The following is a 20380-nucleotide window of genomic DNA, read 5'->3' on the forward strand; positions in this document are numbered from 1 at the left end:
CGAGGCGAGGGGTGCGCTGTCCTCCGCCTACCTGAGCCAGTCCACCGGGGCTGCCGCACCAGAGTCCTTTCCCCAGCCTGTGCCCTCCACCCTCCCCCTCCCTCCGCTCCCCCCCCGGGGTGTGCCCTCCACCCTCCCCCGGGGTGTGCCCTCCGCTCCCCCCCCCCGGGGTGTGCCCTCCACCCTCCCCCTCCCTCCGCCCCCCCCCGGGGTGTGCCCTCCACGCGCCCCTCCCTCCGCGCCACCTCGCCAGCGGTGCCCAGCCTCCGGCCTCCGCTCACGTGTCCTCGGGGGTCTCGGAGGGAGGGAGGGAGGCCCTGTGCCCTCAGCCAGCCAGGCACGGCGTCCTCGCGTCGGAGGGGCTTCTTACCCCCGTTGCCCTTCTTCCCGAGGCGCGTCCTGACTTGCCGGGGCTCCTGCCGCTGCGGTGACTGACCCAGGCCGCCGAGATGGCCGGGGCCTCTGTGAAGGTGGCGGTGAGGGTCCGCCCCTTCAACTCCCGGGAGATGAGCCGCGACTCCAAGTGCATCATCCAGATGTCGGGAAGCACCACCAGTGAGTGGGGGGAGGGTGGGGGGGGGAGGGGGCGGGTGGGGGGGGAGGGGGCGGGTGGGGGGGGGACGGGGCGGGTGGGGGGGCGGGGCGGGCGGGGGGGGCAGGGCGGGCGGGGGGGGGGGACGGGGCGGGCCCTGGCCTCCTCCGGTCTGGCACTCGCTGGAGAGTGCAGATGGGCCGGGTGGAATTGCGCTCAGCGCTGACCACGGTGCCTTCTTCCCACAGCCATCGTGAACCCCAAGCAGCCCAAGGAGACGCCCAAGAGCTTCAGCTTCGACTACTCCTACTGGTCACACACCTCGGTGAGCCGGGACGGGAGCCGGGGCGGCGGACGCGGGCCAGCCGTGGGCCCACGCGGGCTCAGCCCGCTCGCGGCGTGCCCCCTGCCCACGCCGCCCCTCTGCCTCACGCCCCTGCCGTTCTCAGGAGCGGGCCACGGGCCTTCGCTCCGGCCCCCAGCGAGGCCCCCAGCCCCGCCCCATGGGTGGGCTGGGCTGGAGATCCCCCCCCCCCCCGGGCCTTTGCTGTTCCCTCTGCAGGGATGCCCTTCCACCCCGTCCCAGCCGCTCCGGGAGGCCCCCTCCGGGCAGGGCGCCCCTGGGGCCCCAGGGAGGGGGCGCGCGGCCTCCTGCAGCTGCCCCGCTGTCGTCCCCAGCCCGAGGACGTCAACTACGCCTCGCAGAAGCAGGTGTACCGGGACATCGGGGAGGAGATGCTGCAGCACGCCTTCGAGGGCTACAACGTGTGCATCTTCGCCTACGGCCAGACGGGGGCGGGCAAGTCCTACACCATGATGGGCAAGCAGGAGAAGGACCAGCAGGGCATCATCCCACAGGCACGCGGGGCGGGCGGGGCCCGGGGACCGGGGAGGGGGAGGGGCGGGGGGCGGGGGAGGCGTGCGCACGGCCTCCCGGCCCCTGCCCCGACCCGGCAGGTCTCTGGCCCTGAGCTGACCTGGGCAGGGAAGGGAGAACTCGGGGTGGTCCCGTGGTCGGCAGACAGTTCACAGGACCTCCTCCCTGCCGGCCAGGAGGACACTGGGATTAGAAGACGGGGACGGGGTGCAGACCCCCTGAGAGCCTGTACGTTGAAATGTGCTCTACCGGGGCGCGGAGGAGGCCTGGCAGAATCGCAGCCTGCCTGGGCACGGAGGGCTGGGTGCCGGGCCGCCCCTCCTCACTGCCCCCCGGTCTCCCCTGCCCCTGCAGCTCTGTGAGGACCTCTTCTCTCGGATCAATGACACGACCAACGACAACATGTCCTACTCGGTGGAGGTGGGTGTCCCCGCGCCCCCGCGCCCAGGGCTCAGGGGCCCAGTTGGGGTTGGTGATGCTTTCCCGGTTTCAAGTGAGTCCCTGCCGCGGGCCCTTCGCTTGTTGCTTGTGACCAAGCCAGCGAGCTCATCTAAGGCGGGGTGACCCCTGGGGGGGCAGAGACTGCTTGGGGGTGGTTCTCAACTTGGCAGGTGTCCGTGGAAAGGCGGCCCTGCCCAGTGCAGGGCCGGGGCCTCGAAGCCCGGCCTGGCGGCACCACGGTTGACGAGGCCCCGGAGCGGCCGCAGGTGTGCCGTGGAACGAGCCCCGGGAGGGGAGAGGCCGGGCGGGCGGGGTGGCCCACCGGCGGGGGACTGCCCCAGGCTCCCCCTTAGGGGCTCCTGACCCGCGGCCCTTGGCCCGGTTAGGTCAGCTACATGGAGATTTACTGCGAGCGTGTCCGTGACCTCCTGAACCCCAAGAACAAGGGGAACCTGCGTGTCAGGGAGCACCCGCTGCTCGGTCCCTACGTGGAAGACCTCTCCAAGCTGGCCGTCACCTCCTACAACGACATCCAGGACCTCATGGACTCAGGGAACAAGGCCAGGTGCAGGGGGAGCTGGCCAGTCCGCCCTGTCCCCCCCACCGCCCTGCGCCCACACCTGAAGGCCCCAGGGAGCCTCCACCCCCACCCCGCTGGGGGCCTCTGCCCTGGAGCTGGAAGCACTCCTTACACACCACCCCCACGTGACAGGACCAGTGTGGGCTGAGGACCCCGAGGTCCTGAGGGCTGAGGACCCCGAGGTCGTGTGGGCTGAGTACCCCCGAGGTCATGTGGGCTGAGTACCCCCGAGGCAGTGAGGGCTGAATACCCCCGAGGTCATGTGGGCTGAGTACCCCCGAGGTCATGTGGGCTGAGTACCCCCGAGGTCGTGTGGGCTGAGTACCCCCCGAGGTAGTGAAGGCTGAGTACCCCCGAGGTCGTGTGGGCTGAGTACCCCCGAGGCAGTGTGGGCTGAGTACCCCCGAGGCAGTGTGGGCTGAGTACCCCCGAGGCAGTGTGGGCTGAGGACCCCTGAGGTCATGTGGGCTGAGTATCCCTGAGGCAGTGTGGGCTGAGGACCCCCGTGGGGCATGGGCAGGGCTGGGGCTCTGGTAGTGGGAGGGGCAGTGACACTCAGGGGTACATGTTAGCCCCACAAGTCAGGTCAATCTGGTGTCCAGTGACCTGGGTCAGCAGGCTGCCTCCTCCAGAAACCATGTACCTGCCATGGAAGACAGCTAGATACCCCAGGAGGGAGGACTGGATAACCCTTGGAGGAGGACTAGATAACATAACCCATGGAGGAAGACTAGATAACCCTTGGAGGAGGACTAGATAACATAACCCATGGAGGAAGACTAGATAACCCATGGAGGATTAGATAACCCTTGGAGGAGGACTAGATAACCCACGGAGGAGGACTAGATAACCCATGGAGGATTAGATAACCCATGGAGGATTAGATAACCCATGAAGGAGGGCTAGATGACCCATGGAGGAGGGCTAGATGACCCATGGAGGAGGACTAGATGACCCATGGAGGATTAGATGACCCATGGAGGATTAGATAACCCATGAAGGAGGGCTAGATGACCCATGGAGGAGGGCTAGATGACCCATGAAGGAGGGCTAGATGAGCCATGGAGGAGGGCTAGATGACCCATGAAGGAGGGCTAGATGAGCCATGGAGGAGGACTAGGTAACCCATGGAGGAGGACTAGATGACCCATGGAGGAGGACTAGGTAACCCATGGAGGAGGACTAGATGACCCATGAAGGATGGCTAGATGACCCATAAAGGATGGCTAGATGACCCATGGAGGAGGGCTAGATGACCCATGGAGGAGGGCTAGATGACCCATGGAGGAGGGCTAGATGACCCATGGAGGAGGGCTAGATAACCCATGGAGAATTAGATGACCCATGAAGGAGGGCTAGATGACCCATGGAGGAGGACTAGATGACCCATGGAGGATTAGATAACCCATGGAGGATTAGATAACCCACGAAGGAGGGCTAGATGAGCCATGGAGGAGGACTAGATGAGCCATGAAGGAGGACTAGATGACCCATGGAGGAGGGCTAGATGACCCATGGAGGAGGACTAGATGACCCATGGAGGATTAGATGACCCATGGAGGATTAGATAACCCATGAAGGAGGACTAGATGACCCATGGAGGAGGGCTAGATGACCCATGGAGGAGGACTAGATGACCCATGGAGGAGGACTAGATGACCCATGGAGGAGGACTAAATAACCCTGGTGTGGCCTCCTGTTTCCAGGACTGTGGCAGCCACGAACATGAATGAAACCAGTAGCCGCTCACACGCTGTTTTCAATATCATCTTCACCCAGAAGCGCCATGATGCGGAGACAGACATTACCACGGAGAAAGTGAGCGTGGCGGGGCAGCCTCGGTGGGCAGTGCTCCCTGGGGCGGGGCTGGGCTGGGCTGTGGCGGGGCGAGGAAGGCCGGGGCCGGCAGTCGGGCCGAGCTCTCGCTGGCCCGCGGCACTGACAGGCTGGGGACTGGGGCCGGCGGGCCCCGGTGGGCTCAGGAGGGCCTCCACCGGGGAGCTGCCAGTGGCCCCACAGACAGCCGAGGCGTGTCTCCCAGGGCTGGGTTCCCATCTCTGGTGGTCAGTGCCGCTGTGGGGGCCGTGAGCGGTGCCCGGCGCGGGAGGGCTGCGTCGGATGAGGGGGCGTGGCACCTGCTTGGAACGGAGCTCTGAAGGCCGTGACAGGCGCGGAAGGGCCCTGGGCGGGACGGGGCTCTGGGGAGCGGGCGCCCCCGCAGCAGCCGCGAGCGGCTCCGGCCTTTGACGCGTCTGCCGTTCCAGGTGAGCAAGATCAGCCTGGTGGACCTGGCGGGGAGCGAGCGGGCCGACTCCACCGGCGCCAAGGGCACACGTCTCAAGGTAGGGCCGGGCCGCTCCTCCAGGGCGCAGCCAGCGGGGCCCCGTGCCTAGGCCTGGCAAGCCACGGGGTGGTTGGTTGAGGACAGAGGGAGCTTGGAGCCCCCTCAGCGTCACCCTGAGCCGGGTGGGTGGGCGCCTAGGCCAGAGCCTTCGGCCTGAGGGGTCTCCTGGCACACAGTCTCAGTAGACAGGGACAAGAGACCCCGTCTGGAGAGCAGTCCTTTGCCATGGTCCCCGCCTGCACCAGAGATGTCCATCTCCCACCCCAAGGGGACATGGTGACCTGGCTGGCAGAGTCCCAAGGGGCACTGTCCCGTGGACACAGTCCTTTGTGCCAGGAGGTGGTGTTGTGTCGTCCCGAGCCCTGCTTGAGGTCTGCCACACGCGAGGACTGAGGGGTTCTGGAGGCTGTACCAGGCAGGGGGGTGTGAGGCGGAGCCAGGCTGCCGACGGAACCGGGGGAACACAGCCCCTGCCTTCCTGGCCGGGTAGGGCCTCTAGAAGGCCGGCCACCGCACCCCTTACCACGGTGGCCCCAGAGGCCAGCGGGCAGGTGCCCCGTGGGTCAGGCCCTAGAGGAGCCTGCTGGAGCGAGCCTGCTGACCTTCTGCCTCCTCCTCCACACCCAGGAAGGAGCCAACATCAACAAGTCCCTGACCACCTTGGGGAAGGTCATCTCCGCCCTGGCTGAGATGGTGAGCTGACTCCAGGCTGCCTGACGCCAGGCTGCCGGGGCTGGAGCGGGGGGCTGGACTGGAGACGTGTCTCCCTCTTGGGCCCGCCCTGGAGACTGCGGGGGGCCCCTGTGCCTGTTCTCAGGTGCCGGGAGCTCGCCATAGCTGTTCTCAGGTGCCCACTCTGGGGAGGTGGCTGCCATCCAGGAGGAAGCCCAGAGGAGGTGGGGCCACGGGGCTGGAGCTGGAATCCCGGTCCCCTTTACCGCCTGGAGCCTTGGGCTCCCCCCTCGCGGGGCCGCTCCGAGGGTCGCCTGCCATGGCCTTGGGCAGCCCTGCCTCGCGCTGGCCCGATCTAGCTACCCTCCAGAAGAAGCCCACCGCACGTGGAGGGGAGGGCCCGGGCTCGGCAGGCCCTTCCCCAGGCCTCGTGGGCCCTGGAGACCCTGCCCTATTCTGAGGTGGGTGGTGGTTGGGCGACAGCGGCCTGAGAGGCCACACGCTCGTTTGGTCTGTTACCAGTTCGGGGCGGCCAGCCACGGTGCGGTCAGTGGGCTGAGGCCATGGGAGCCGCCCTCCTCCCCTCACCCCGGCCCCTGCGAGTCCAGCCTCTCCTCTGGTTCTCAGACCCGCTCTGTCCTTTCTTTTGCAGGACTCTGGGCCCAATAAGGTAAGCTGCTTGGTCTCCTGTGAAAGGGTCAGAGCGGGACTGGGGACCCTCAGCCCGGCTCCCCAGGGCATCTCAGCCCTTCGTGTATTCACTTCGTGTAGTCACGTGTCCTCCGCCCCCGCCACTCCCTAGTGGGCGAGCGCCACAGCTCTTCTGACCACATGGCAGAAGGCACGGACGAGGCAGAAACAGAAACGTGACCCTTCACGAGGGTGAACACAAGCGTTGAGTGTGAGCCACAGCAAGTCGGCCTTCAGCCCCAAGGCCCCCCAGGGCTTACGGCAGCCAGCGCCTGGGGCAGGAAGGGCCGGGGAGCCCCGTGTCTGGAGCGAGGAGCGGTGGGGTAGGAAAGGCTGAAGAACGGGGGACACAGAGGGACTGAGCGGAAGGGGGAGAACGCGCATGGGGTGACGGGGGGACTGAGGTAAGCACTGTGGGGGAGGGCGGGGAACTCTGCGATTGTGTGAGGAAGCATGGGGGGCTGCGGGAGGGAAGTGGGAGGAAGTGTGAGAGGAAATGGGGGACTGTGGGAAGAAATCATGAGGAGCGGGGAGGGAGACAGGAGGAACTGTGAGAGGAAATAGCGAGGAAGTGTGAGGGAAATGGGAGGAAGTGTGGGAGGAAATAGTGAGGAAGTATGAAAGAAATCATGAGGAGCGGGGAGGGAGACAGGAGGAACTGAGAGGAAATAGTGAGGAAGTGTGAGGGAAATGGGAGGAAGTGTGGGAGGAAATAGTGAGGAAGTATGAAAGAAATCATGAGGAGCGGGGAGGGAGACGGGAGAAAGTGTGAGAGGAAATAGCGAGGAAGTGTGAGGGAAATGGGAGGAAGTGTGGGAGGAAATAGTGAGGAAGTATGAAAGAAATCATGAGGAGCGGGGAGGGAGACAGGAGGAACTGAGAGGAAATAGTGAGGAAGTGTGAGGGAAATGGGAGGAAGTGTAAGAGGAAATGGGGGGACTGTGGGAGGAAATCATGAGGAGCGGGGAGGGAGACAGGAGGAACTGAGAGGAAATAGTGAGGAAGTGTGAGGGAAATGGGAGGAAGTGTGGGAGGAAATAGTGAGGAAGTATGAAAGAAATCATGAGGAGCGGGGAGGGAGACGGGGGAAAGTGTGAGAGGAAATAGCGAGGAAGTGTGAGAGGATATGGGGGACTGTGGGAGGAAATCATGAGGAGCGGGGAGGGAGACAGGAGGAACTGTGAGAGGAAATAGCGAGGAAGTGTGAGGGAAATGGGAGGAAGTGTGGGAGGGAGACAGGAGGAAGTGTGAGAGGAAATAGCGAGGAAGTGTGAGGGAAATGGGAGGAAGTGTGGGAGGGAGACAGGAGGAAGTGTGAGAAAATTATAAGGAGCTGTGGGAGGGAAAGAGATGTGAGGAACTGTGGGAGGGAATTGTGAGGAGCTGAGGGAGTGCAGTGCAGGTCCCAGTGTTGGATGCAGTGCGGGGAATCGTGGGAGTGCAGTGCAGGGAGCTGTGGGAGTGCAGTGCGGAGAGCCGTGGCAGTGCATGCAGTTGCATGGATGCAGTGTGGGGAGCCTTGGGAGTGCAGTGCAGGTCGCAGTGTTGGATGCTGTGGGGGGCACCGTGGGAGTGCGGTGCGGGTGGCAGTGTTGGATGCAGTGCAGGCTGCAATGCTGGATGAGTGTGGGGAGCCGTGGGAGTGCAGTGAAGGTCAGAGTGTCGGATGCATTGCAGGGAGCCGTGGGAGTGCAGTGAAGGTCGCAGTGTTGGATGCAGTTTGGGGAACTGTGGGAGTGCGGTGCGGGGTGCAGTGTTGTATGCAGTGTCGGTCACAGTGCGGGGAGCCGTGGGAGTGCTTTGCGGTCACAGTGTTGGATGCAGTGCGGGGAGCCGTAGGAGTGCAGTCAAAGTGTTGGATGCAGTGTGGGGCGCCGAGGACAGTGCAGTGCAGGTCAGAGTGTTGGATGCCGTGTGGGGAGCCGTGGGGAGTGCATTGCAGGTCACAGTGTTGGAAGCAGTGCAGGTAGCTCTAGGAGTGCAGTGCAGGTCACAAGTGTTGGATGCAGTGCAGGGAGCCATAGGAGTGCAGTGAGGGTCGCAGTGTTGGATGCAGTGCGGATCGCAGTATTGGATGCAGTGTGGGAGCCATAGTCGTGCAGTGCAGGTCGCAGTGTTGGATGCAGTGGGGGAGCCATAGGAGTGCAGTGCGTGGAGCCGTGGGAGTGCAGTGCGGGTCGCAGTGTTGGATGCAGTGCGGGTCACAGTGTTGGTGGGAGCGCCGTGCGGGTCGCAGTGTTGGATGCAGTGCAGGAGCCGTGGGAGCGCCGTGCGGGTCGCAGTGTTGGATGCAGTGCGGGGAGCCATAGGAGTGCAGTGCGGGTCGCAGTGTTGGTGGGAGTGCCGCGCGGGGTGCAGCGCGGGGGCTGCCTGAGAAGGGGGCCAGCGAGGTCAGTCGTGTGGAAGGACCCTGAGGGGGCGAGCTGGGTGGAGCTGTGTGAGGACTCGGTCCCCTCTGGGCCGGGTGCCCAGGGCCCGGCTGGTCCTCAGCCCGTGGGCAGAGCCGGCTGGCTGGCCCAGCAGGGCTGGACTTGAGCAGGGCTGGGAGCCGGCTGCGGTGTGCGGCGTGCGCTGGGCGAGGACGGCCTGTTTGGCAGGGAGGAGGGCGGCGTGCCGTGGACCTGGCTTGGGATGACAGGCGGGGGGAGGTGGAGGGGAGGAGCGGGGTGGCTCTGGGAGGTGGCAGAGCGCCACTGGACGGGGGGTACCCATGCACACAGGGGGGCGGGGCCCGGGGCAGACGCTCTGCAGATACTCCCACGAGCACGTAGGTGAATGGACAGAGGCTGCCAAGTAACTCGAGAGCCACCCGCGGTGGGGTCCTCCGAGCATCCGCAGGAAGCCGTTCCAGCAGCCATTACCCAGGGACCAGTTCCTGTTCTGAGTGACTGCTGTTGGTCTTAACAGAGGCATAAAAAGCCATCGGGGAGCAGGAGTGTAGAGGACCCCCCCCCCCCCGCAGCCCCCAGGACGGGCAGAGCAGACAGTTAAGGAGGGCCTAGGGACTGTGTGGAGGACAGGAGAGGGTCGGATGGGGAAGGGCAGAGGTGCGCTGAGCCGGCCCGCCAGAGGCTTCTTCCTTCCGGCCAGAGGTGCTGCTTCAGACGGAGCAGAGGGAAGACGCCCCGGCTGGCGAAGGCCGCCCTCAGCCCTGGCGCAGCCGGGAGACCCAGAGGCCTGAGGCCCCGGGCGCGGCGCGGAGCCCCCTGCACCGCCGCCTCTGGATTGGGGGTTCGCTCTGCAGGCCCTGCGCTTGCCTTCCCTGACGCGGGCTCAGGATTCACCTTGAATGTGTCCTCACAGAACAAGAAAAAGAAGAAGACCGACTTCATCCCGTACCGAGACTCTGTGCTGACCTGGCTCCTCCGGGAGAACCTGGGTGAGGACGTTGGGGAGCCCCGTGCTAGGGCTGTGCCCCCCCTCCCCCGCCACCCGGGGGAGGGAAGCCACCGGGAGAGAGGACCACCCCCCTTTCCTGGGCTCAGCCAGCCCTTCCCAGTGCCGGGGAGCCGGGGGTCAGGACGACTACCGGGGCCCGGGGAACGCGCACCCCGGTGGGTGAGGCTGGCCGCGACACCCTTCCAGATCTCGGTTTCCCCATCTGTAACGTGGATGTAGGACTCGGTGATTTTGGGGGAGCTCCGCGTGCCTGCTGGCTTTTGGGGGGCAGGGGCTCCGTGAACCCCACTCCTCTCTGCCGGAGTGCCAAGCCCCGAGAGAGGGACACAGTCGGATGGAGGCCGACACGCCCGGCGCGGATCCCATCCTGACAGCACAGCCTCAGCCAGCTTGGGAGGCGAGGCCCAGGCTGGCCGGGGGAGCGGCGGGGGGCTCTGCGCGCCGGCCGCCCCCCCCACGCCCAGCCGGGCAGCGTTTGTGTGCCGGGGCAGGCCTGCCGGGCAGAGAGGAGCAGGGGGATCGTCTCCTGGGGACAGCGGGAGCTGAGCGGGGCCAGGGGCTCGCAGACACGCGCGTCCCTGCGTGTGACACGGACAGGCCGGGAGGCAGGCCGCTCCCGCAGGGCCGCGGCCAGCCCTGGCCCCGGGGTGGGGGCGGGGAGACCCCTTCCCCAGGCCCGCGAGGCCCGTCCTTCCCACCGTGACCTCGCTGTCTCCGGGGTCTCCCCGGGAGTCAGGCCCAGGCCCGGGGCAGATCAGGGGTCCCGGGGTCCCGAGACGGCGGGACCCTCTGTCCACGCTTGGGGCAGGGGTAGCGGGTGTCCTGGAGGCCGGGTGGGGTCCGTGGGCGACCCTGGCGCAGCCTCCGAGGCCGCCAGGCGGCTCCCCTGCCACCTGAGAGAACGAAATGGCTTCCGGCCCGTTGTTACCGCTCTGGGCCCGGAGTCGGGTGTGAAACGCCGAGGAAAACGTTTCAAATGGCGACCGCGAAGGGTGTGGGGGAAACCCGAGCCCAGGCAGCCTGCCTGTTGGAGGAAGCCCTGTGAAGCCCTCCACGCCCGCACCTGCCGTGGGCCGGGACGGGGGGTGGCGGCCGTGACACGGCCCTGTGTCGGGGGCAACGCGGGGCGGCGTGGACGCCACCCCGGCCCGCACCTGTGCGCCTAGGGAAGGCGGCGACCTGGTTCCCCTTGCCTGGGCCTCCTCATGGGAGAACACCGCGCGGGGGGGGGCCCCCCAGGCCCCCCTCGGGGCCGAGACCTCCTGCGGGGTGACCGCGTTGTCTCCCCTCAGGCGGCAACTCCAGGACGGCTATGGTGGCGGCGTTGAGCCCGGCGGACATCAACTACGACGAGACTCTCAGCACACTGAGGTGAGGCCGGGGGGGCGGGGTGCACCGAGGGCTCGCGGGGAGGGGGGGGCGGGGTGCACCGAGGGCTCGCGGGGGGGGGGGGCGGGGTGCACCGAGGGCTCGCGGGGGAGGCGGGGGGGGGGTGGGGGTCCCTGGCGGGGTGGGGGGGGCGGGGGTCACTGGCGGGGACTGCCTGGGTTCCCCGGGTCCCGATGCAGCCTCGTCGCGCGCCGTGCCTGGGGGTCGCAGGTCCCGTGTGGCAGCAGGTGGGGCAGCTGTGCTGCTGGCAGGGAACCGGGGGCCCTCGGCGAGCTGGGGGGACGCGGGCGGGTTCCGTGCTTTGGGTTCAGGGGGGCTGGTGCACCTGCACGCAGGAGGCCCTCTCCCTCCTGCCCCGTAGCGCCGTCTCCTCACGCGGTGGGGGGGGGGGGGCTGCGCCACCCCCGCCGTCGGCCAGCCAGGTCCCCCGGGGCTGTGCTCACCCCAGGCTGGGCCCCCCCGGCCCCGGGGGCGCGCACCTGCCCCGCGGCCACACCTGCCTCCCCTGCCCAGGTACGCGGACCGGGCCAAGCAGATCCGCTGCAACGCCATCATCAACGAGGACCCCAACAACAAGCTGATTCGGGAGCTGAAGGACGAGGTGACCCGGCTGCGGGACCTGCTGTACGCCCAGGGCCTGGGCGACATCACCGAGAGTGAGTGCCCGCGCGGAGGCGGGGCTGCCGGCCCTCCGGCCGCCCCGCGTGACCCCCCACCCCACCCCACCCCACCCCGGCCGAGCTCCGCCGCAGATCACGTGTGGGTGGGGCCGGGATGAGGCTGGTGTTCTCTCCTCGGCCTGGTGTGGGGGTGGAGCGGGGGTGGGGGGGCTCTGCTCCCCCGCCGTGAGGCCCTCTGCCACCCTGCCTGTCGCCGCCCGCCCCGCCCCGCCCCGCCCCGCCCCGCGCGATGGGCCTGCAGACCCCTGGAGGTGAACTTGCTGTTTCTCTGTCTCTCCTCCCCCCGCCTGCTCGCCCCGTAGCCAGCACTGTGCCTGGAGGACCCAAATGTGTGTATTCGCCACTGCCACTGCATCCGCTTCCAGCCTGGCCTAGGGCGCGGGGCGGGGCGGGGCGGGGCGGCCGGGAGGGCAGGCCCGGGGCGGGCGGGGGGGGGGGGGGCAGTGACGTCCCCGCTGGCTTCGGCTCCCCCACCTCGGGGCGATAAAGAACGGCCGCCCGCTGGCCGGTGCCCCTGCTACTCCGCTGGCCGGGAGATTAGTCCGCCTCTGAGCCCAGTTCCTGGCTCCCCCCAGCCCGTACCTGACACGGGGGGCCCGGGGAGGTAGAGGAGAGGCCGTCATCTCAGGCCCAAAGTGGCCAAGGTCAGAGCCTTGACCCCTGAGATCCCACAGGCCCCGGAGGGTCGGAGGGCCGGAAGGCGGTCGCGTCCTGGCTCCGGGTTCAGGTCCGCCCCCGCCCGCCGTGGCCCCGGCCGCCCCCACGGGGTCCCTGCCCGGAAAGGACACAGTCAGTGCTCAGGGCCCACGGCGCCGAGCCCTGCCCCGCCCTGCCTCCGGCCTCGGCCCGCAGGCCTCCCCGCCCCGCTGCCCTGCCCGGTGCCGTCCCGTGCCGGCCCCCGCTCCGCGCGTGGCCCGCTGCTTCTGCTTCCGCTGGGAGGGGCCGGGCGCCTCCCCGCCCCGTGTCGCCGCTCAGCTCCTGGGCTGGGGAGGCTGGCGGAGGGACCCCCCGGGGGGCCTCTGCTCACCCCCTCCTCCAGAGGGCCTCTGGGCTGCGCCTGAGCCCGCTGACGGCGGGTAGCCCACCTGCAGGGGTCGAGGACGAGTGTTGGGGTCCCGGGCAGGCGGCAGTGGCTGGGGGAATGCGGGGGGGGGGGGCCGTGAGCTCAAGCTGGCCCTGGCCCTCGGGTTCGGGGGCAGCGGAGGCTCTGGAGCGTGGTGGGGTGCAGAGGGCCGTGGGGAGAATGGGCCCTCGCGGCGGCAGGGGACGGGAACGGGGCCCTGCATGCGCTTGCCCCACGCCCGGCACCGCGGCTGCTCTCCCTCCGCGCCCGGTTTCTGTGCCCTGCCTTCCCCCGGCCCCGGGCCCGGCTTCCTCCCGGCTGCGTCTCCTTCCTCCCTCCCGCGCCCTCTGCCCACCGTGCCCCCCCTCCCGCCTTAGACACGTCCACCCTGGGCCCCGGCGGCCGTCCCCGTGGCGGGGCCGGGCCGCGTCCAGCTGTGGCCGTCTCTCCGCAGTGACCAACGCCCTGGTGGGCGTGAGCCCCTCGTCCTCGCTGTCCGCCCTGTCCAGCCGCGCCGCCTCCGTGTCCAGCCTCCACGAGCGCATCCTGTTCGCTCCGGGCAGCGAGGAAGCCATCGAAAGGCTGAAGGTGAGGGGGCGGGGTGCCGGGCCCCGGGACGCGGCCGGGGAGAGGGGACGGAGCCCCGCCCCGGAGGGCGGAGGCGCGGCGGTGCGGCGCGGGGCGTCCGGCTGTCCCCAGCCCTCCCGCGGCCGGCGGCGTGGGGTTCAGCGGCGGGCGGAGGGCGGCCCGGCGGGAGCTTCTCCCCAGGGGCTCGGGTGCCCCGGCCCCACGGGCCGGCGTGGAGGGAGAGCGCCTCGCGGGGACGGCCCGGGCCTCTCGCTGCGTCCCGAGGTCAGCCGGCCTCGCTCAGGGAGCAGCGGACCCGCGGGGCCAGCGTGGGGAGTCCCGTCCCTCCTGCCCCCGCGGGGCCAGCGTGGGGAGTCCCGTCCCTCCTGCCCCCCCCCCCCCGTGCCCCTTCCTGCAGCCCTGCAGGCCCTGGCGACGCTCGGCTTGCTGTCACCCAGGCTGCGCTCACTGAGAAGGGTGGCAGGGGGCTGTGTGGACTCTGAGCCCTCCACGCTGTTTCCTGTGCCCCCCGAGTCCTCCATGCTGTGCCCTGTGCCCCCCGAGTCCTCCACGCTGTTCCCTGTGCCCCCCGAGTCCCCCACGCCGTCCCGTGTGCCCCCCGAGTCCTCCACGCCGTCCCGTGTGGCCCCCGAGTCCTCCACGCCGTCCCGTGTGGCCCGAGTCCTCCGCGCCGTCCCTGTGACCCCCGAGTCCCCCACGCCGTCCCCTCTGACCCCCGAGTCCTCCACGCCGTCCCCTGTGCCCCCCGAGTCCCCCACGCCGTCCCCTGTGCCCCCCGAGTCCCCCACGCCGTCCCGTGTGCCCCCCGAGTCCCCCACGCCGTCCCCTGTGACCCCCGAGTCCCCCACGCCGTCCGTGTGGCCCCTCCGCCCTCTCCGCTCCCCGCTCCCCAGCGCTGGATCAGGCTGGCTCCCTGCCGCCCCTCCCCGGGTTCCGGGCCTCTGTCGCTCCCTTGCACGCGGGCCTCACGCGGCTCCGCCCTGCTCCCCCACAGGAGACGGAAAAGATCATCGCCGAGCTCAACGAGACGTGGGAGGAGAAGCTGCGGCGGACGGAGGCCATTCGCATGGAGCGGTGAGCGGCGGGGAGACCGAGGCTGGGGGGGGGGAGGCAGAGCGAGGGGCCCGCGGCCAAGGCTGGGTGAGGGCCGCGCCCCGACCTCCAGCCCTGCCCCGCACGACCCTGCCGTCAGGACCGGCCCGTCCTTCCCGACCCCCGGGCGGACGCGATACCACGCGCAGGGTTGGGGGCCGGCCGCCAACGCCGCCGCTCGCTGCGCAGACCCCGGGGTCACGGCTGCCGCGGGGGCCGCCGGGCGCCCAGGCCCGGGCACCCGGAGCCCGCCCCAGCCCGGGGTGGCGGCGGCCCGGACACCGGGAGCCCCCGCTGACCCCAGCTCCGACCTCCAGGGAGGCGCTGCTGGCGGAGATGGGCGTGGCCATGAGGGAGGATGGCGGCACCTTGGGCGTGTTCTCCCCCAAGAAGGTAGGCGGCGCCGCGGCCCCAGTGTGGGTGGGGGGCTGCCCCTGGGGGGTGGGCCCCTCCCCCCCTCCCCTCCTCCCTCCCAGACTTCTGGGCCCCCCTCCTCCCCGTGAGTCCTCCCGGTGACGTGGGCCCGTCTCCTGAGGCCGGGATGAGGCCGGGGCCCTCGCAGGCCGCAGGGCCCACTGCCCCGGGCCGGCCGCCCTTGCCCGGGAACCCGAGAGGCTCCCAGACGCTCCTGGGTTCTCATACCCCCCGCCCTCCCCCCCGGGGGCAGCGCCCCTGGCTGCCAGGCCAGCCTCTAGGGGGATGGGCTCCGGCCCCAGGCACACCGGTACCCCGTGCCCACCTCTGATTGGGCAAAGATGGCCAGAGAGGCCCCAGGAGGGACAGCCCCAGCCCAGCGAGGCCAACTGAGCTGGCCCCGGGGTCCCGGAGCCCTGACCCAGGGCCTTCCTTGGGGACCCTTTCCCTCACGGGCTGCGGGGTGTGGGGGGCAGGCAGTGCCCTCAGAAGCCAGGCCTGGGGGTGGGGGCGGGCCCGTGGGGCGCCCCCGCCCCTCCTCCGGAGCGGTGACCCTCCTCCTTCCCCCAGACGCCGCATCTCGTCAACCTCAACGAGGACCCGCTGATGTCCGAGTGCCTCCTCTACTACATCAAGGACGGGGTCACCAGGTGGGGACTCGGCCTCCGGCCAGGGTGGGGCCCTGGGGCGGGAGGGCCATGCCCGTCGCCCCGTGGGAGGGCCCCCGAGCCCCGGCGTCCGCCCCAACCCTGTGGCCCGCCAGCCCCTCCTGGAGAACGGCACCGTGGACCCCCCGCGGGCCCCGCGGCTCTCCGCTGGCTAGGCTGTGTTTGGGGGGGCCTTGCGCCCACCTTTGCCTCCTGCAGTGCACACCCTGGGCGCTTCTAGAAAAACCCCACCGGGCATCTCCCGGAGGCTGGTCTCGGGGTGGGGGGGCAGCGGGGGACACTGTGGGGTGCTGGGCCCCGCCGCCCCCTCATTCCCCTCCCCCGCCCGCAGAGTGGGCAGGGAGGACGCGGAGAGGCGGCAGGACATCGTTCTCAGCGGACACTTCATCAAGGAGGAGCACTGTGTCTTCCGGAGCGACTCCCGGGGAGGCGGCGAAGGTAGCCCCGCCCGCAGCCCCCACCGCCCACCCCACCCCACCCCACCCTGGGCTGCCAGCCGCCCGCCCCGCCACCCCATCCTAAGTGGGGCGCTCGTCAGGGCCAGGTGGGGCCAGGGCTGGTGTTCTTATGGGGGGGCTGGTGTTCTCATGGGGGGGCCAGGGCTGGTGTTCTCATGGGGGGGCTGGTGTTCTTATGGGGGGGCCAGGGCTGTTTTATGGGGGGGGCTGGTGTTCTTATAGGAGGCCAGGGCTGGTGTTCTTATGGGGGAAGGCTGGTGTTCTCATGGGGGGGCCAGGGCTGGTGTTCTTATGGGGGGGCCAGGGCTGGTGTTCTTATGGGGGACCAGGGCTGGTGTTTTATGGGGGGCTGGTGTTCTCATGGGGGGCCAGGGATGGTGTTCTTATGGGGGGAAGGCTGGTGTTCTCATGGGGGGGCCAGGGCTGGTGTTTTATGGGGGGAAGGCTGGTGTTCTATGGGGGGCAGCCTCTTTGAAGGCCAGGCAGCAGGCAGAGTACTGAGAGGGGGGAGGGCAATGCGGCTGGCTCCGGGGCAGGCCCGTAGCGGGGGAGTAGCCATCTGTGCACCCCACCTGCCCACTGGCCTCTCTCCAGAGGATGACAGTTCATGTTTTGCCTGGAGCTTGCCGGGTCTACCTGACACCAGGGGCCCGTGCCCCCCCCCCCCCACCAGCCCAGGTCCGCCAGCCTCTCCTCAGCTGCCTGACTGGCTCCGGGTGCTGCTTCTCGGTGCATTGCTGGGGGCACGGGTACCCCAGGATTCCCCCGGCGGCCAGGTCCCGTCAGAGCCCTAGGGGACATGGTTCCTATGATGGCCTTCACTTTGACTGGAGACCCGGCACTGGAAGGCAGGCCGTGACGCGGGTCATTTCCTCCTCCCTGATGTAGGGACACCCACGAGGCTCCCCTGGGGCCCCAGTGCGTCACTGTGCATGGCTCTGTGAACAGGAGTTAGGAGCTGGGGCTGGGGGGGGCACACTAAGGCCAGGCAAGTGGAGCTGTCAGAGCGACAGCCCCCTCCCTCACCACCCCGTCTCTCTGTCCTGTAGCTGTGGTGACCCTCGAGCCTTGCGAGGGGCAGACACGTACGTCAACGGCAAGAAGGTCACTGAGCCAGCATCCTACGATCAGGTACAGCTGGGGGCGTGGGGGACCAGGGTGGATGGCTGGGGGCCTGTGGAGGACCGGGGTAGATGGCTGGGGTGTGGGGGGCTGGGGTGGATGGCTAGGGGCCTGGGGGGGCTGGGGTGGATGGCTGGGGGCGTGGGGGGGGCCGGGGTGGATGGCTGGGGGCGTGGGGGACCAGGGTGGATGGCTGGGGGCCTGTGGAGGACCGGGTAGATGGCTGGGGGTGTGGGGGGCTGGGGTGGATGGCTGGGGCCTGGGGGGCCGGGGTGGATGTTTGGATGAGGTACAGCTGGGGCGTGGGGCCGGGTGGACGGGTGCGGTAGGTCTGGGAACACAAGGGAGGCCTTCGTAATGCAAATGCATTCAGTTCATCACCAAGAATTCTCAGTCTTGAAAGGTTTTCTATTATATTTTTAAATTTTTTTTGCCAGTCCTGGGCCTTGGACTCAGGGCCTGATCACTGTCCCTGGCTTCTTTTGCTCAAGGCTAGCACTCTGCCACTTGAGCCACAGCGCCGCTTCTGGCCATTTTCTGCATATGTGGTGCTGGGGAATCGAACCCAGGGCTTCACGCATGCTAGGCGAGCACTCCACCGCTAAGCCCCATTCCCAGCCCTAGAAAGTTTTGTTGCTACTTAAAACTTCCAAGTTCCAAGTCTCCTCTGAGACTCTGGGCAAACTCCAGCGTGAGCCCTTGTGAAATCAGAGAAGATCACACGGTGGCCGTCGTGCGGGGCGGGGGCGGGGGACGCATCCTCGTTCCCAAAGGGAGGGAAACGAACACAGCAGAGGCGGAGGGGACCAAAGCAGGGGCGAGACCCCGCAGGGCAGACGCCAGACCCCATGGCTCACGCGTGGTGCCCAGGGCCCGGGAGCCCCGTGGGGCGCGCACAGACACTCTCCCGCAGACAGCCAGCGCGGGGAGGCCAGTTCCAGGGCGTTTTGTTCCCGGAGCCCGAGGGAACTGATTGCAGAGTAACCGGAGAGAGCGGGAAAGCGCGAAGCGCGGGAGATGGACCCGCCGAGGCCACGCGCGCCTCCCCGGGACCCCCCCGAGGGTCCCCACGCCCGGCCTCGCCTCTGTCCCCAGGAAACCGCATCATCATGGGCAAGAGCCACGTGTTCCGGTTCAACCACCCCGAGCAGTGCGCGCCAGGAGCGGGAGCGCACGCCCTGCGCGGAGACGCCCGCGGAGCCCGTGGACTGGGCCTTCGCCCAGCGGGAGCTGCTGGAGAAGCAGGGCATCGACATGAAGCAGGAGATGGAGCAGAGGCGAGGCCCGGGGTCCCCGGGGGGGGGGGGGGGAGGGGTGCCGCCCGCGGGCCCGGCGCTCACCCCGCCCGCCCGCCCGCCCTCTGCAGGCTGCAGGAGCTGGAGGACCAGTACCGCCGCGAGCGCGAGGAAGCCACCTACCTGCTGGAGCAGCAGCGGCTGGTGAGGGGGCTCCTCCCGGGGTTGGGGGGGGACGGGCGCCCGCAGGGCGGGCCGGGGGGGGTCACGCGCCGTGCCTCCCCCCAGGACTACGAGAGCAAGCTGGAGGCCCTGCAGAAGCAGATGGACTCCAGGTACTACCCAGAGGTGAACGAGGAGGAGGAGGAGCCGGAGGATGAAGGTGAGGGGGGCCCGGAGGAGGGGGCGGGGCCCGGAAGGGGGCGGGGGGCCCAGAGGAGGGGGCGGGGCCTGGAGGAGGGGGCGGGGCCTGGAGGAGGGGGCGGGGCCCGGAGGAGGAGGGGAGGTGGGGCCTGGAGGAGGGGAGGTGGGGCCTGGAGGAGGGGAGGTGGGGCCCTGGAGGATGGGGGCGGGGCCTGGAGGAGCGGGCCCGGAGGAGGGGGCGGGGCCCGGAGGGGGCGGGGCCCGGAGGAGGGGGGCGGGGCCCTCGCCCGAGAGGAGCCGGCGGCCAGTGCTTCCCGGGAGACCGATGGGCAGTCCCCAGGTCGCCGCTGACCGGCGTGACCGCGCAGGGGCGGGGGGGTGGCGGGCAGCGTGGCGGCGTCTCCCGGGTGACCCGCGCGTCCTCTCCCCGCAGTCCACTGGACGGAGCGGAGTGCGAGCTGGCGCTCTGGGCCTTCCGGAATGTGGAGGTGGGTACCAGTTCCCGTCCCTGCGGGACCAGGCTGTGGGGCAACGCCAATCTTCCTGAAGGAGGCCAACGCCATCAGCGTGGAGCTCAAGAAGAAGGTGGGCGCCCCGCCCCTCGGCCACGCTCCCTGTGGGGGGGGGGGCTGCCGTCGCCCGTGTGCCGGGGTCGGCCGCCCCCAGCCAGGGTGGGGGAGGGGGGCAGAGCAGCCCTGCCGGCCCGGAGGCCGCCCCCGCTCAGGGGAGACGGCGGGCCCGGTGGCAGGGAGGCGCGGCCCCTCCCAGGGGTGGCTGGAAGGTTTCTGGCGCGTGGCGGAGACCCGGCGCGCGGAGGGGCCCTCCCGGGACCGGCTTCCGTGCCCTGCGGGGCTGACGGGCATCGTGGGGCTTGCTGCGCAGGTCCAGTTCCAGTTTGTCCTCCTCACCGACACCTTGTACTCCCCACTGCCGCCCGACCTGCTGCCCCCCGAGGCCGCCAAGGCCAGGGAGACGCCGCCCCTTCCCCCGCACCATCGTGGCTGTGGAGGTCCAGGACCAGAAGAACGGGGCCACCCACTACTGGACGCTGGGGAAGCTCAGGTGGGGCCCGGGGGCCGGGCGGGGGGGAGGGGGGGAGTGGGAGTGGGGGGGGCCGCGTGGGCGGGGGGAGGGCTGAGTGGTAGGGGAGGGGCTGCCTGGGCGGGGCACTGTCTTCCTTCCACGTCTTTCCTCGCGAGGACAATAGTGTTCAAAGTCCTCAGTGGCCTTGGGTGGCCCCACCCCCGCCTCACCCCCCGTGATCACCCCTGGGACAATGAGCCCCACTTCCGAGGCTCGGCTGGGCTCTGTCCGCGTGTCCGCCAGGCCCCGGTGCTGCCGCCTGCCGGGCCCGGGAGGGATCGTGGCTCAGACGCAGATCTCGCGGCCGACCCTTCCGTGGTCCCGAGTGCCCGGGGAAGGGGGGCACCGGCGATGCCGGGGTGCCGAGGACAGCCCGGGGTGGGGGGCGCGGTGGCCTGAGCGCCCCGCCTGGCCCCTGCGCCCCGCAGGCAGCGCCTGGACCTGATGCGGGAGATGTACGACCGGGCGGCGGAGGTGCCCTCCAGCGTCGTGGAGGACTGCGACAACGTGGTGACGGGCGGGGATCCCTTCTACGACCGCTTCCCCTGGTTCCGGCTGGTGGGCAGGTGCGCACCCCTCCCGGGCGGAGCGGCGGGGGAGCCGGCGGGGGGAGGGGGGCCTCCTCCCGGGACCCAGACCCGGCCGCCCCAGCTCGGTCCCGGTCCTCCTCCCCGCCCCCCCCCCCCGTCA

The 20380-nt window shown here is 69.6% G+C and overlaps 1 protein-coding gene across 1 annotated transcript in view; it reads left to right on the forward strand.

The window, feature by feature from the left end:
- Kif1a (kinesin family member 1A) overlaps positions 1-20380 on the forward strand; it is an 83882-nt gene that overhangs the window by 18914 nt on the left and 44588 nt on the right. Inside the window, 30 exon segments of the mRNA XM_048344391.1 lie at positions 393-555; positions 781-857; positions 1211-1390; positions 1764-1829; positions 2237-2415; positions 4137-4248; positions 4695-4772; positions 5402-5467; positions 6099-6116; positions 9440-9515; positions 10828-10906; positions 11438-11580; positions 13122-13255; positions 14250-14329; positions 14665-14740; positions 15332-15411; positions 15761-15867; positions 16937-16963; positions 16966-17001; positions 17004-17018; positions 18105-18160; positions 18162-18286; positions 18376-18448; positions 18533-18626; positions 19041-19052; positions 19055-19143; positions 19145-19192; positions 19490-19582; positions 19584-19669; positions 20119-20256. Of these exon segments, the coding sequence (XP_048200348.1) occupies positions 450-555; positions 781-857; positions 1211-1390; positions 1764-1829; positions 2237-2415; positions 4137-4248; positions 4695-4772; positions 5402-5467; positions 6099-6116; positions 9440-9515; positions 10828-10906; positions 11438-11580; positions 13122-13255; positions 14250-14329; positions 14665-14740; positions 15332-15411; positions 15761-15867; positions 16937-16963; positions 16966-17001; positions 17004-17018; positions 18105-18160; positions 18162-18286; positions 18376-18448; positions 18533-18626; positions 19041-19052; positions 19055-19143; positions 19145-19192; positions 19490-19582; positions 19584-19669; positions 20119-20256 (2549 nt within the window). The 5' untranslated portion in view covers positions 393-449.

This window comes from Perognathus longimembris, chromosome 4 (genome assembly GCF_023159225.1).
Source record: "Perognathus longimembris pacificus isolate PPM17 chromosome 4, ASM2315922v1, whole genome shotgun sequence".
NCBI classification, from domain to species: domain Eukaryota; kingdom Metazoa; phylum Chordata; class Mammalia; order Rodentia; family Heteromyidae; genus Perognathus; species Perognathus longimembris.